Source organism: Cygnus olor, chromosome 1, assembly GCF_009769625.2.
Source record: "Cygnus olor isolate bCygOlo1 chromosome 1, bCygOlo1.pri.v2, whole genome shotgun sequence".
In the NCBI taxonomy this organism is placed as follows: Eukaryota; Metazoa; Chordata; class Aves; order Anseriformes; family Anatidae; genus Cygnus; species Cygnus olor.
Window position 1 is genome coordinate 63,553,007 of NC_049169.1, and position 14,241 is coordinate 63,567,247.

General features: G+C 38.4%; 1 protein-coding gene across 7 annotated transcripts in view; it reads right to left on the reverse strand.

The window, feature by feature from the left end:
* BICD1 (BICD cargo adaptor 1) overlaps nucleotides 1-14,241 on the reverse strand; it is a 177,432-nt gene that overhangs the window by 16,224 nt on the left and 146,967 nt on the right. For 5 of the 7 annotated variants that reach the window (XM_040561644.1, XM_040561611.1, XM_040561633.1 and 2 more), the window contains exon 7: nucleotides 10,750-10,957. In XM_040561644.1, the coding sequence (XP_040417578.1) occupies nucleotides 10,750-10,957 (208 nt within the window). Of the gene's footprint in view, nucleotides 1-9,492; nucleotides 9,684-10,639; nucleotides 10,958-14,241 lie in introns of all 7 variants that reach the window. The other 2 variants (XM_040561652.1, XM_040561597.1) reach the window with 1 other exon arrangement.

Here is a 14,241-nt window from a genome sequence, read left to right on the forward strand (position 1 = left end):
ACAGTTAATAAGATGAGTCAAAAGTATTGGGCAAAGAACAAACCAGTAGTCTTCTGGTCATGCGGAGGCAGAAATATGTTGTACCACACTGCAAGTCCTAGAGACAATAAATCAATCATCTCTGCTAAAAGGTAGGGAACAAGGAGAACTTCCAAACTCAAATGACAAACGTGATATGTCAAGAAGAACAGGGTAGAGGTTATTAAAACACGTCCATCTTGCTGAGTTGAGGTTTGTAGAAATGCTTTCAAATTGTAATCTGAAAGGATGAGGCAAGTCCCAAAACTGTTTCTGTACAGAGGAAAAAAAAAATCTTTGTTTTGTGTATATATATAATTTTTGTACTTTGTTAAAAAAAAAATGTTTATGCTGTTATTTGACTTGTTGGTTTCACTTATCATTTATCTCTGTGTTTCTAATGGATGCCAAGAAAACTTTGACCTTCCTCAAAGCCAAGAGGAACTTTAAGTGGCAATGGTTATCGCAAAGAACAGCTGGTGAGAGGACAGCTGTGGTTCACTGTAGGAAAAAGACATGAACAATGGTACAGGTCAAAGATCAGAAGTCTCTCTCCCTTCTCCTGCTTCCAGGGTCACTTTGGGTCTGGAAATAACACAGTCAGTTTTGCCCTGTACATAGACCCAGCTGGTAACCCTGTCAGCTACAAAATGGGTGCAGCTCTGCATTTCTGCAGGACATTCCTAGAAGGAGAGGACTACAGTGAAGCCGCCACACAGGCTCCATGCAGAGCCTGGCCAGCCTTACGAACCCTAGCCCTCTTAGAGCAGGGTTGACTCGGGTCGTCCTGACCTCAGAGCAAAACCACCAGTGCGGGGCGGGGGGGTTGAGCCATGGTACAGAGCTGCTGCACAGCTCCATGACAGCCAGCCCTGTTCTGGCATCAGTAGCACTCAGGAAAGCTGATAAACTTCACCAGAGGCAAGTTAGCACTTACATAGACATTTGTCAGTACCCAAATCCTCTGGGTTTTCCCACCGATTTCTCTCTTTTCCCATTAAACTGAAAAATGGATTGTTGATTGCAGATAGACAAGTATATCAACCAAGTAACAGTTTTGGCTCTACATCATGGTAAAGCTGACAAACAATGAATTTTTTATGTCAAGTCTTACAAATATCCAGGTAACTCATATTTTAAGCTTAATATTGAGAAATTTGACATCTTAGATTATTGCTGGTTGGAGACGTTTTAACAACAAAAATAACAAAAGTATTCTTCCACAACTTATTTCTTAGTCTTCCCAATAACTATTTGAAGAATAAACCTTAAGAGATGTGAGCCTGCTGCTGAACTCCGATTTGCACACAGAGCGGAAGGCATCAACAATACCTGCACACAGAAGCAAGCTGCAGTATGCCAGCAGTAGGATGCATCTAAAATCTTCAGCTCCTATCACCTCTGCCTGTTCTTTTTCTTCCAAAGGTGGCCCAGGAAGGTCCCACTGTTTCTACACTCCCAAGCTTCTGACATCTGCTCCTCCCTCCTCTTCTCTCCTGTCTACCTTCTGGATGAGGTCAGGCAGAGTAAATGTAACTGAGAGCCTTCTGTTAGTTGCTTCTTGGTGATTGAGCTTATTGGAACAGGTAGGGTATTTAATTGCTATTTTCTTATAATATCTAGAGAAGTGCTATCTGCCTTACCTGATTTCAACAATGCAACTCATGGAGCTTTACTAACAACTTTGCACGCTATCTGATAAATTCACATGGGCACACATATCTTAATAGATGGCTCCCCAGAACATGTCAGGTTTCTTGGCTTTCATCTCTACAACAGTAACAATATACCTCTCCCCCCCCCCCATTTCCTTATTTTGCATGACTTGACTTCTACTTTATTTTTAGACCTGAATTATCCCCAACATCAAGAGCTATTTCCCTATCAGTCCATGTGCTTCAGCAATAATGTGACTGCAACTATATGTTGAGCTATCAAAGCTATGTGCCAGCTTTGCCCTTTGCTGTAGCTCATATTAAGAATACTATTAAAAATTAAAGGAGAGGGGAGGGGGAAAATGAAAACGAATTTTTTTTCTAGTCACTAACAAAATTAGTGAAATGCATTTTTTCTCCGAGGTTTGGGCAAAGAACATTAACAGACTTCTTGCCAGCTCTGTAGGTTTTTTCACACTTTTTATATCATGATGTATTTATGTGATTTTCTCAAATGGTTTCTATGAATGCTTTAAATAATTCCTCATTAAATCTGTCAAGAAGCGAAATAATGGGTTAGTAAAACAGTAGAAATGGGGATGGGTAGAAGCTGAAAATATATCTATATCTATATATATATTAGGTTCCTTTCTTTTATATACAGTTCATAAAAAGCACATTTGGAAAGGTCTGATGCGTCATGAAATACTTATTCACTAAAAGATGCACACATTTTAAACATTGCAAAAGAGGAAAAGGAAGGTCGTAAAAATACAGAAATCATCATACTTCTGTGTTGTTGATCACTCATCTTTCATGGAAACATAAGTGTCATACATTTCAGATGGCCACAAATACATTCAAACAAAAAGTATTTGCACTATTTTATAGGTAAAGGGCCTGATCCAAAACTTGAAGTTAGTGGGAACAGTACCTTTAGTAGGCTTTGGAAGAAACATAAAGTACAACTATAAGCTTTCATAGCCCTATAAATGCAGACAGGGAAATACTTACAATTAGGGATACTAGTCTTGATTAAAGAATTGCTGGCGAGCTTACTCCATACATCACAACATCTTAAGGAACTGCTCTATCAGAGAGCTAAAATATCAGCGTGTCTAATTTAAACAGATACTCACTTCTGCTTTGCCTATTTTATGAGATGAGAAGGACAATATTGAATATTCCTGTATATTTTATGGTAAAAAATCAGTAAGTCATGAAACCACATTAAACCTTGTCATAAAAGAAGATAAAGACAGATGACTTTTGCTACCAACATTTTCAAGAGACTTGAAGAGCTGTTTTAGTTAATTGACAACACTGGATTCCAAAGCCCAAAATTTTCATAGAAAGCAATATCTGGTAACACACCTTAAAGATACGTGTCACCTGTGTACCTATTTTGTTAGAAACAACCAAAACTCTAATAAACTTTTATCAAAGAACTTCAACAAATGATGTTAATGTTTACTATTCCATCTAACAATGACACCATAACTTGGATACAGAGATAAAAATGTCAGTAACCTTTTAATGAAAATAAACAACAGTAAAGCATGGGTTCACTGCAATCTTTTTTTTTTTAAACTTTTTTTTTTTAACCTTTTAACAAACAGATTTGGGTTTCTATTAAAAATAGGTTTTATTTTGGAACTGCTTTCTTTACACAAGGGAAAATACAAATAAAAATTAAACGTTCATAGAACTGCAGTGAATTCATGCCATAATAGCTAAATTATATTGAAGTAGCTAAATTATATTGAACAGCATGAAATGTATGGCTTTGGTCTCATCTGTGATATTTGGAAAGCTAAGTATAAGAAAGCAAAAGCGTAGAGCAATAAGGTCCTATTCACAGTGGCACCAAGAGGTAAAAGTACATTTAGCCAGCTGATTTCTTCATCAGTTACAGCCAACTAATGTCCTTGGCCAGGATACTGTTCTTCGAATTCAAAACGGCCTCCACAAGGACAATGTACCATGCTTGAAATAGCATAAACATGTAATGCCCATTAAGCTTAGTTAATTGAGCATTCAGATGCACGACATGGCCCCAAGAGCAAGAAGGTATATACATATATCTGTATATATGCACTAATAACACTCATTAAACAATGAACAATTATATACACAGATATGGCATATTTACAAAACCCACGGAAAATAGAAGAATGCAGAACAAAAAGTGAATATAGATAATAATGTCTGAATTATCTTTGTTGTGAAGAGCATCATGTTCAGTTAAAAACAAACAAAACAAATAAACCTAACTTTTAAAAACCCTGTTAAAATCACATCATATCTGTTTTTTCATGGAGAGCAGAGACACACTAGACCGATACCATAGGAGCCTTGCATTTGCCAGTAGCCTGCCTGATTATACAAGCTCAGAGACAACTTGCTCAGAAGTGAAAAAATGTGGAAAACTGTTCATGGGATGACCTATCCAATCATGAAGATCTACAAGACACCCTCCTAACAAAATTCAGGTATCATCTGATAATGTTCCTCAAAGAACTTCTTCCACAATAATTTTCAAAATAAGCTATGCTTTCCTCAGTGTTCAGATTTCTAACAGCCCTGCTGTTTCAAAAGTGAAAGAAGTGCATAAAAAAAGCAAAGTTTAGGTACTAAAGTAGTGCTTACAGTAGCAAGGTTCAGAAATCTGTAAAGAGCTTTGTGACTCTGGTAATTAAATTCAAAAGCAAAGCTAGAACAATATTTTTTGCAAAATATTCCTAAACAAATAAATAATGTGCAGAGCTACAGACCTTGAACTTATGACTTAATCACCACACAATGAAAGAAGACACAAATTCACTATCAAAAACATATTGTCCCTACCTTTCCAATGCTGTGAGGGGCATGGGTCATCTCTGTGGAGAGCTTCCACTGTGGAGGGTAGCATCAACCTGAATCTCCTTCAGCCATTTGCCCAATCCTTTCATCCAAAAGGGGAGGGTAAAACCAGCTTCATTTCCTACCAGGAGTTTCTACTTATAATATTCCCATTGAATGTGCTTTCCATATCTTTGCATTGCTTAAACAATGTGAAGAAGCCAGGACAGAATCCAAGAATCTTGTCCCATATGATAACTTCCATAACATTATTTTAAGAAAAATGCACGAGAAGGAACATAAGCTTTTGGTTTCACAGAGAGTAACATCCCACAGAATATTTCTGAAAAATAATTTTCTAAACATTGCACCTTGAAAAAGCTCAAAGTCCAGAGTGAGGAAATGAGAATAGCAGCAGAGGGTATTGCTCAACCTTTCTGTCTGAAGAGTTTATCCAACACCTCATATCTCATACCAAAAGCCTTTCCTCCCTGTAATGACCACCCTACTCAACAGACTCTCTGTCCTTGTAGTCTTACGACAGCAGACTCTCTATCCTTGCAGTGTTAAGACTGTTTGTGCTATATCAAACACATCCATACATTCCCAGGTTTCCAACCTATTCTTCTCAGGTGAAAGCACTACAAGTGAAAAGGCTGGTTAACAAAGACAACTCAAGCAGTTCTCCTTGAGTCCCGACTTAACTGGAAGACTTCTTAGGACTTTCATATTTGGGTGATTGAGTTTCTTTCATTTTTTTCTTGTATGCTTTAAGAAATAATTTCTACCTACAGTTGCTCTAACTTAACTCTTGGAGACTCTATTAGCAACTCTCTATAGGAATTTCTTTCCAGTTAGAATTTTCATAAATTTAGTTTTTTTTTGTAAGAATGCAAACCACCAACAACAAAAACTAGTTGTTTCAAATTAATTATATTTGATTTGCATGTAAGCATAGAGCCACAGCAGAAATTAATCTTTGATGACTGCATATTAAGAGTATATATAAGTATTTAATTGTGTGGCAAGCTTAGTGCTTGAGCAGTTGTGCTATTATATGATATTCCTTGTGCTGTCTGTATCTTCCATATTTGTCTCTTCTCAAGAGATGTAAATGCCTTTCTGTAAATCAGCCTTGAAAGGCACATGAAAATCAAGCAAACTTTCAGGTTTAATGTGCTTTCAGAAAAAGAACAACTCTCCAAAATCAACTGATTTTAACACTAACACTATTTGAAGTGTTTTTCTGCGTAGGATTTAAATACTGAAATTTCCCTGTGGTAACTACAAATGAAAACAATATGGAAAAGAAGCATCTATCACAGTTTGTCTGGGGAACACCTCAATGAAGGGGAGACTCTCAGATTGATTGTGATTGACCCTTTAATCCCCCCTATTTAAGGGAGAATGCTGAAGGCATTAGTAACTCTTTTCATGAGCCTGTCAGGAAACCTTTATCTTCAGATGCATCAACAACACAAGGATCCTTATTTTAAACTAAAATTAGATAAATTTAAATTCAACTTTGAGAATGTCCATGCTAAAATAATGGACAGAAAAAAGAACACTATCAGGGCACCTATAGCAGATTTTTTTCTACCCTGTTCTTTCCTTCAAGAAGTCAAGAGAAGCACATTTCATATTTGGGACTGTAGGATAGTAGGAGGCATCTAGCAACTTTGTTTTCAGGCCCTGTATATGAAAATTTGGAAGAATTCTGAATGCAACTTCAACTGAAAGGTCATTTCTAATACATTTTTACACCATCAAAAACGGTGTTAGGCCTTCTATATGCCCTGAATTCTTCATGTAATCATGAACATAGCCACATGCAAAAGAAGGCTGGAGTTTGTGTTGAGCAAATGCAATCTGGATCTGTCTATCAGAAGAATAAAGATTTTAAACTGTAAAAATACATGTTAATAACAGAAGGGAAGAAGCAGCACACAGCAAAGCTAAATGCGTGCTGTTACCTAGGGGAAACAAAACATGATACTTTGGAAATGGACTGAGTGATATTTTTAGCCCCAGTGATTAGGAGCCATTAGTTCCTAAAGTCATACTGCCACAGCTTGATGTCAGTGGGACACACGTTTTGATTTAAAGTTGAGGGCAGTCAAGTGGAAGCCAAGAAAGAAATGATCATCTCTTTCCTGAGAAGTCTTTACTTCAGTTGGTCGTCACTACTGAGTCTTCATGCCAGGGTCTTCCTCTGAAAAAGGCAGAAAAAGTAATCCCAGCTTTCTGCTGAGGGAGCCAGTAGCAGTGAAAGCTGGGGGCAGAGCATGGTGGGGCGGCCTCTTCTAAGCACCAAGTCCAGAAGAAACTGCAAGAAGACAGGCACGGCCTGCCTACTGCAGGAGGAACATACGACAGAGGAGCCTGCCCAGTTTCTCTACCAACTTCAGTTCTTCTGGCTCTTGGTCTCCAACAAATGCATTCCCAGCTACAGCCTCCCAGCCCCTATGGCAGTGGGAGCTAATGGAAGAATGGGGAATAGGGAAGCCCACACATCATGTGGGTGAAATCTTCATGTAAAGGAAACCTTTCATGACTTTAAAAAAATGAAAAAATAAAAATTAATTTAGGCCTGAATCATTCCTCCTCCACTTGTGAGGACATAGCCTCAAATCAAGCTGTATTCTGCTCTGTAGTGTTTGAGTTTGGATGTTGCTCTTCTGCAATCTCTGTGATGAAGAAGCAGGTAGGGGTTGCTACACTGCTTGCTCACTTGCTTTACTGCACAGATCGTTTGGGAAAAGAATCTCTTTCTGATATGAGGCAGACACTTTAAACATTCCCTCTGCAAGCAGCAAAATAGCATCCTTCACAGTTGCTTGCCTTCAGGAAAAAGATAATGAGACAGATGGAAAAAAAATCCTACTTATTCCTTTGTTCTGTTAACAATAATATATCTTCAAGAAATTGGTAAGACCAATGCTGATTCTCGACCTTATTCTGACATTAACCCTGCTGATAACAGAATCAATGTGCTGAAAAAAAAATCACTGGTTTGAACATGTCAGGCTCACAGAAATCAGTAGTACTGTCTCAAGCCTTTATACTATGAATATTTAGAGATGGTGGCAGGTGAGACTCCAGATAAACATTACTTTCTGGACAACTCTATTTTTTCAGGCTGCTTTATCCCTTGGTCTCTGTTATTACAAAAAGTCAGACTTTGACAGACAGACAGAAAGAGACTGTGTCAGTGTCAATCTGCAGTTTGTGAACCTGTGATGCTCTGTGAGGTATCGGATGCTGGTCTATGAAAATGGTGACAAATATATAGTGCATGAAGACAGTCAGAACCCAGAGTTCCATATTAAAAAATCACACATTTTATGGTTAGTACTAACAATTTCACAAAACAGTAAATTTGTCTCGTCTGTTGAGCACTCTTCTTTTTAAATCATTACTCCTTCCAACCATCAACATGAAAATACAATACAGAGATCACAGGTCTTCAAACAAAGATCATCAAGTCCTTGAATTAAGGATTCTTAATGATTCTCCTTGGCCTCACAGTCTATTGTAAATTGTAAATTAAAAGTACAATTACAATTAGAAGTCTTGTAAATTCTAAGATAGAAGATTTGTCATTTTGGGGTCTACTTCCTTTCATTTCCTTGCAATTCCAAAGAGGAGTGTTTGGTTATACAGGAAATTCAAAATCCACTTCTTTAAAGAGAGGTAAGTGTCCATCAGAAGTAAAACCATTCTCATTCTGTTGAAGGATGAAGAGGAAGGAACACAAGAGACACTGACGGTGTTTAGGAAGTGGATTCCTGTCTATAGGGTAGAAAATGAGCATGTGGTCTTCCCTTTCTTAGCACACTGCTGCCTTCTCCAAATCACAAAAATATTGACATAACTGCTCACACAAGCTTCTTCTGAAGTCAGGTGGGTATGCCTACATATTTTGGAGTGTTGCCAACAGAACACAAAGGAGTTGTTGAAAGCTCAGTACCATTTATTTTATAAATTTTGAAGTCTTTACTTTTTTCACTCTGCCTTTTCCCCCTCTAGGAAACAGTCCTTCAGTTTATTTACTTCAACAAGAGAAGGTTTTGTTTAGACTCTGCAGTTTTACACTTGTCCTCTGTTACTTGCACGGCACTTTTCAAAGGTGGCTGTGATATTGCTGGCACTGAGATATAATGTACTGTATGGTATTGCTCAGCTTTCCAGAACAGATAGTTACTTTAGCAGAAAGCACATTATGGGCTTTAGCTTTTACATTTTCTACGTAGGCTTATTGTGTATAAGAAATTTCAAAACAAATGAATGAAAAAAAATTATCACCAGACAAGGGTGTGCACAGTTGAAGGCTGGAAGTTCAGCATGGGCACAGAAGAAAAGTAACTGTTACTTTGTCAGGAACAGAGAGATGTCACAACCTTTGAAATGACATTCAGTTCGCATTTCCTTTCTACATATCGTTCTAAGCAGATACTACAGCTTGGCAGAAAATGAAGAGCAAAAGCTTCCTGTGAAGATAAACTTCATGATCCAGTTTCTATAAACTAAACCTCCTGTGAGTTTAACACTACACCTTAGAAATACCTCTGCTGCCAGCAGGAGAGGGACACTGCTTAGGCTCGCGCATATCGCCAGCCACTCCGTCATCAGTCCTCACCCATCTAACTCCTCTGTCCCGTTCAATTTGGGTCTTCTGTTGGGGCTACCAACACAACCACCAGACCAAGCACCACCTGGGCACAGGGGTGCAGCCTCTGTGGATGCCAGCAGGACTGCACCCACCTATTCCACAGCAGGACTTCCCCCACTGCATCTGGAACCAGTTTGGGCCACAGCTGGCAAAATGTCAGCTCCTGCTGCAGGTGACACAGGAGGAGACATTTTGCTTTTCAGGTCACAAGAAGGTGCCCAAATTAGATTGCATCTGCAGCACTGGGAGGACGCACTGCTCTGCTAACCACTCAGCACCACATGCACCCAAGGAAAAAATGTTTACCTGGTGTGGCCACGGTTAACCTTTTTTCCTTGCTGAGACGGTGCCCATGGATGAATTCACTCATGGAAGGGGGGCCCCTCAGAAGATATGATTCTGTGGAAGCGGGATGAGGGGGGGCTCTTAATAATTTCTGGAGGTAGGTCCCTGAAGTCCTGGGATGGCTCTGATCACAAAGGGAAGGTGAGAATAGTCTTGCAGGAGATCCAAGAAAAATACATATGGAAACAAAAGAGTTTTACTTTAATTACCTTTCAAAGCCTCACGAATGACAACATCATGTTAATTTGCTTAACAGGCAAAAAAACAACTAGCGTTGCCACCCCATGTCATTTCCACAGCAGAGCACCTTGCCTGCATGGGAAATCCTGGTCCGTATTAGGGGAGGAGGAGATGAGGTTGACTTATATCTCAATATCCTGGAGTCGATATGTACAAGGCTCCCTGAATGTTCTCTGCTTTTTGCATTGTGACTAGAACGTACAAGAAAAAGGAATGATTATCTAGGACTTCTCTAACAGAGAGTCCTTTTCATCTTCAGAACCATGGAGATCCCCACACCTATAGAGCTTTGACAGGACAGTCACAAGACAAGATGAGAACTCACTGCTTGAACAGCAAAATATTTGCATTAGTTTATGAATTGCAGCCATCCCCCTTCAAAAGGTTGCTTGCTCCTATGCAGAAAAATTGATCCGAGTGAACACATCCATATTCTTTTTGCACTGATGAAGAGCAAGTGAGCACTAGAGCTTAACAAAGAGATGCAACTTCTTTTGTCTTAAGCATTGAAATGCTCATAGAGAACAATCTTTTTTTATTTCAGATGCTCATTATGGAAAACCTTAAGAAAAACTTAAGGGAGAGTTGTTAAAGAAAATACATTCACACTAATATTAAAGACATACAAGATGCACTGAGACACTGACAGATAATAGTTAAAAAACTTTGCATTAAGAAGGAGGAAATAACATTGTGAGTAGGAGGATCAGAATGACATGTTGCCAGGCTTTGAATTTCATTTTCATATCTTCCCCACCTCCTTCTCCCCGAGTGCAAAACAAAAAAATAATAATGTTTACAATTCAGTGAACGACTTTAATGAAAGTCTGGCCACTGCACTGTACTATAAAGATCACTGCATGCATACCTTTTCCTCTGAGTGCCACTGCTGACCAGTAAGTTTGGTTGCTGTGGGCCCTGACTATGCAGGAGGAAAGTGTCTATGGTTGGCACGGTGGCTGATGCCTCCTCACTTACTTTAGGGCTGCCGATCTTGCTCTTTCCAAGCTTGCCTTTGCTGCGTCGGGACTGCTCATGGTCGAATTCTAAATCCTCCAGTCGCTGGGTAAGGGCAAGTTTTTGTTGGATAGCCATGCGCAACAGAGAGTTTAGTGTCTTCTTCTCATCCTCTGCAGCTGCTAGCTGCCTTTGCATCTCATCCAGCTGCGTGACGTATTCATCACACCTGGGAAAACAAACAAGGCAGAAAACTGGGGAACTGGTCCAAGAACCAACTTTACCAGTGATCGTATTACCGGGCCTCAGTTGCAGACATAGATTTACATCCAAGCTTTTGCTGAACCTAATCCTGCAAGCAGATAGCCTGAAAACTTCTCTTCCCACTTTGCACAAATACCTACTTGGATCTGAATGCTGAAATTTCCTATTGAGTAGTATAACCTATGTCTAGAATATCAGAGTATTCTATGACTATAATATGTTTCTAATGCACATAACTAGCAAATGGAGGATAGGCTTGGGATTATCCCCAGGTTAACCCATAAATAACATCTTGGAGGGCTGGTTCAGCTAGTAACTCACCATAGATACAGATGTCTACTTATTAGATAGTATTTTCCATACATAGTAATATCTACTACATAAACAAAATATTACCCAAAAATGATGAGAAAAGACTAAGTATTTTGTACACTTGACAGATCAGATTTTGTGAAATTAGAAACCTTCATTTGTTTGCCATTGTTAATCGGTTAATGCAGTAATATTCAGGAAGCCCCACACTTGGAAACTATTTCACATTTGCTGTTGAGCCTTCTGGAGGTGTGCTCAGATATCAGTTGTCATGAACACTTACTCCTTTTTAACCCTCAGCCTCTCTTATCTGCATGAAAAACTTTTCATTCTTTTTCATTAACTTTAGATCTCTGAGACAGATTTTGAAGTAAAACCACCTTTCTGATACAAGTCTGTTAGCATTTAAGATCAAATCCAATTTAGTCTTGCTTTTTAAAAATGATTCAATTAAGTTAACGTGAAGAGCAAGGCATTTCAGAATTTCTTAGTCAATTTTTGAAGTGAAATAGTTTTGGTTTATTAAAAATAGAACCATCTAACGAGTAACAACCAAGAGTGATAAATACATACCACCAGTGAAATGATTCATGGCTAGCAGCACTATCTAACCATAAGACATTTGTGGCAACATCTAACATTTTTTCACATTAAATAATACAGATTTCATTAAATCTCCTCCCCACATGTGATCTGTTTAAATCTAAGTAGATATGCTGCATAATTACAATAGTGTAATGGATGATGATTTACTTTTATCAGTACCATTCTCAGAAAACAAGCAAAGAAAATAATTTTAGGTTTCCTTCTCCAAATGTGTGAAGCAATACATTTTGAATTATTACAAACTGAGTGATGAAACTTGTTTGTAATTTTAATCTTCTCCTTCAGAAACAGAAATAAAGCATACTCAAAAATTCACACTTACTCTTCACTCACATACACACACACATATATATATTGCACTCTCCTTTTGAATAATTTAGGCACTTTAACTGGAAGCAAAATGACTCAGCCAGCCACAGTTTCAGCTACAGTTTCAGTATTATCTTTCTCTACAGGACCTTAAAAAGCATAAGTCTCTGTATTTAAGCCCTGAGGAAGAGAGATATTTCTGAAATATTGGTTGGCTTCAAGTCAACTTGCACCTATTTCTACTGCAAGTTAGAAGATGTTTACTGATGTCTTAGCTAGTTTCTTTGATAGAGACATTAGAATAAGCCAGCATTCTAGAAATTAAAATGAATTCAATGAATTCGTTTGAAATAGAAAATGTCTGAGTTAACAGGGTTTTAAAGACTCATTCTTGTAAACAGATGGATCCTGTATCCACCTCCCACTTTTTCTCTCCTGCTCTCCTCTTGTCTAGAAGAAACTTCTTTTCAAATATGCTTGTATTGAAAATTAAAAGTAAAAAGTAACATCTGCAGCAACACCTGTAGCACTGTGCCATTAAAGGAATGAACTGTCTTGCTTTAGTATGCCCATAAGCCAATTTTCTTTTTAGAAGAAGATTTTTTTATTTTTTTTCCTCAGGCCTTAAAATATGTTCTTGTATCTAGACATCTGCTTTGTAAAAAGAGCATAACTGAGCAGTTAAGAAACATAACCTCCTGAGGGTGGATACTACTAAACAAGATTTAGACAAAAATGCTTTTCACTACCTGCTATGAACTATAACAAGATAGCCTTAGAAATGCGGATATGCTACATGCTGTTAGCTGGCCTCACACTCAAAACAAAAACAATCTCATTAATACAACATTTTCCAACTGTTCTCACTAACTATATGCCCTTCCTAGAAGTCTCCCCACAATAGCAATCCAGCATTCTTGGCAGTTCACTGCAGTGTTTGGGTGGTTCCAGTCATCTGACCTCCACCACAACTCGAAGTTTCCTATTATTTTGCACAAACACATGGACCATTGTCTCTGTGTTTTGTTGCTCAAGCACATATATTTTTTGAGAAATAGTGTTCAGAAAGGCTAAGCCTAAATCAGTCAGATAAAGGCCATAATTAACTTTAGAAACTGCTGAATTAACAGCCTCAGATCTTCTTGAAGTCTGCAGCAGCGAAGGTTATTCCATGTAGTGGGAGGTAACCACTGCCTGCAGACATGGTCCTGTAATGAAATATTCCCTGATATATGCAAGTGAGGGATAAAAAGAAAAGTGTTTCCAATTAAAAAAGAAAAAAAGCTTTACACACATCCATATTGCCTTTTACCCATACATTTTATAAACATTGATGAAGTCTCACAGCATACAGAGGAAGAAAAAGGCTAAGAGCTCTTAAGAGAGATGATTTCTGGCATGGCGTGGACCACTGCAGAACAAGCAGGGCTCCAGGATACACCAGAGCTCTCAATGGGTCTTTTAGAAGTGCTAGAGTAGTAGTTCATAACAGAATTTAGGTTATATCCTCCCGCATCAGAGCTCTGTCACAGTTTCTCCCTTGTCTCATGACGGGTGTAAGCTGCAAGTGACTAGTAAATTATCTTGTATGCTGGTCTTAAGTTTTATGCAGTGTCAAGATTTCACGTTTCTTATTTCTCCTGTCTCAGAAAGGAAGAAGACAGATGCATAAGCCTGCTTATTTTGTATAAAGTGATCCAAGAAGCTTACATAGGATTTTTCCATATTTCTCTGTCATCTAGGAATGCAAACCAAATACCAAGTCAGGCCTAGGCATAATTTCGGTTACACAAATCATAGCGGAGCTTGAGCTAAACCCAGAGACATTGACAGTGAGAAATCCTGGCTCTACCACATAAGCATAATTCTTTTCTGCTCATAAATGTTTTCTCATCCAGGATAGCTCCGGGATCTGTCCGTACTTCTTAGCCCATGTCTTCAGCACAGATTTTCTTTAAGTATTAATCATAAGAAAACATCTTGGTGGATAGAGAATAAAATCATGTAGTGTCAGGAGGATGG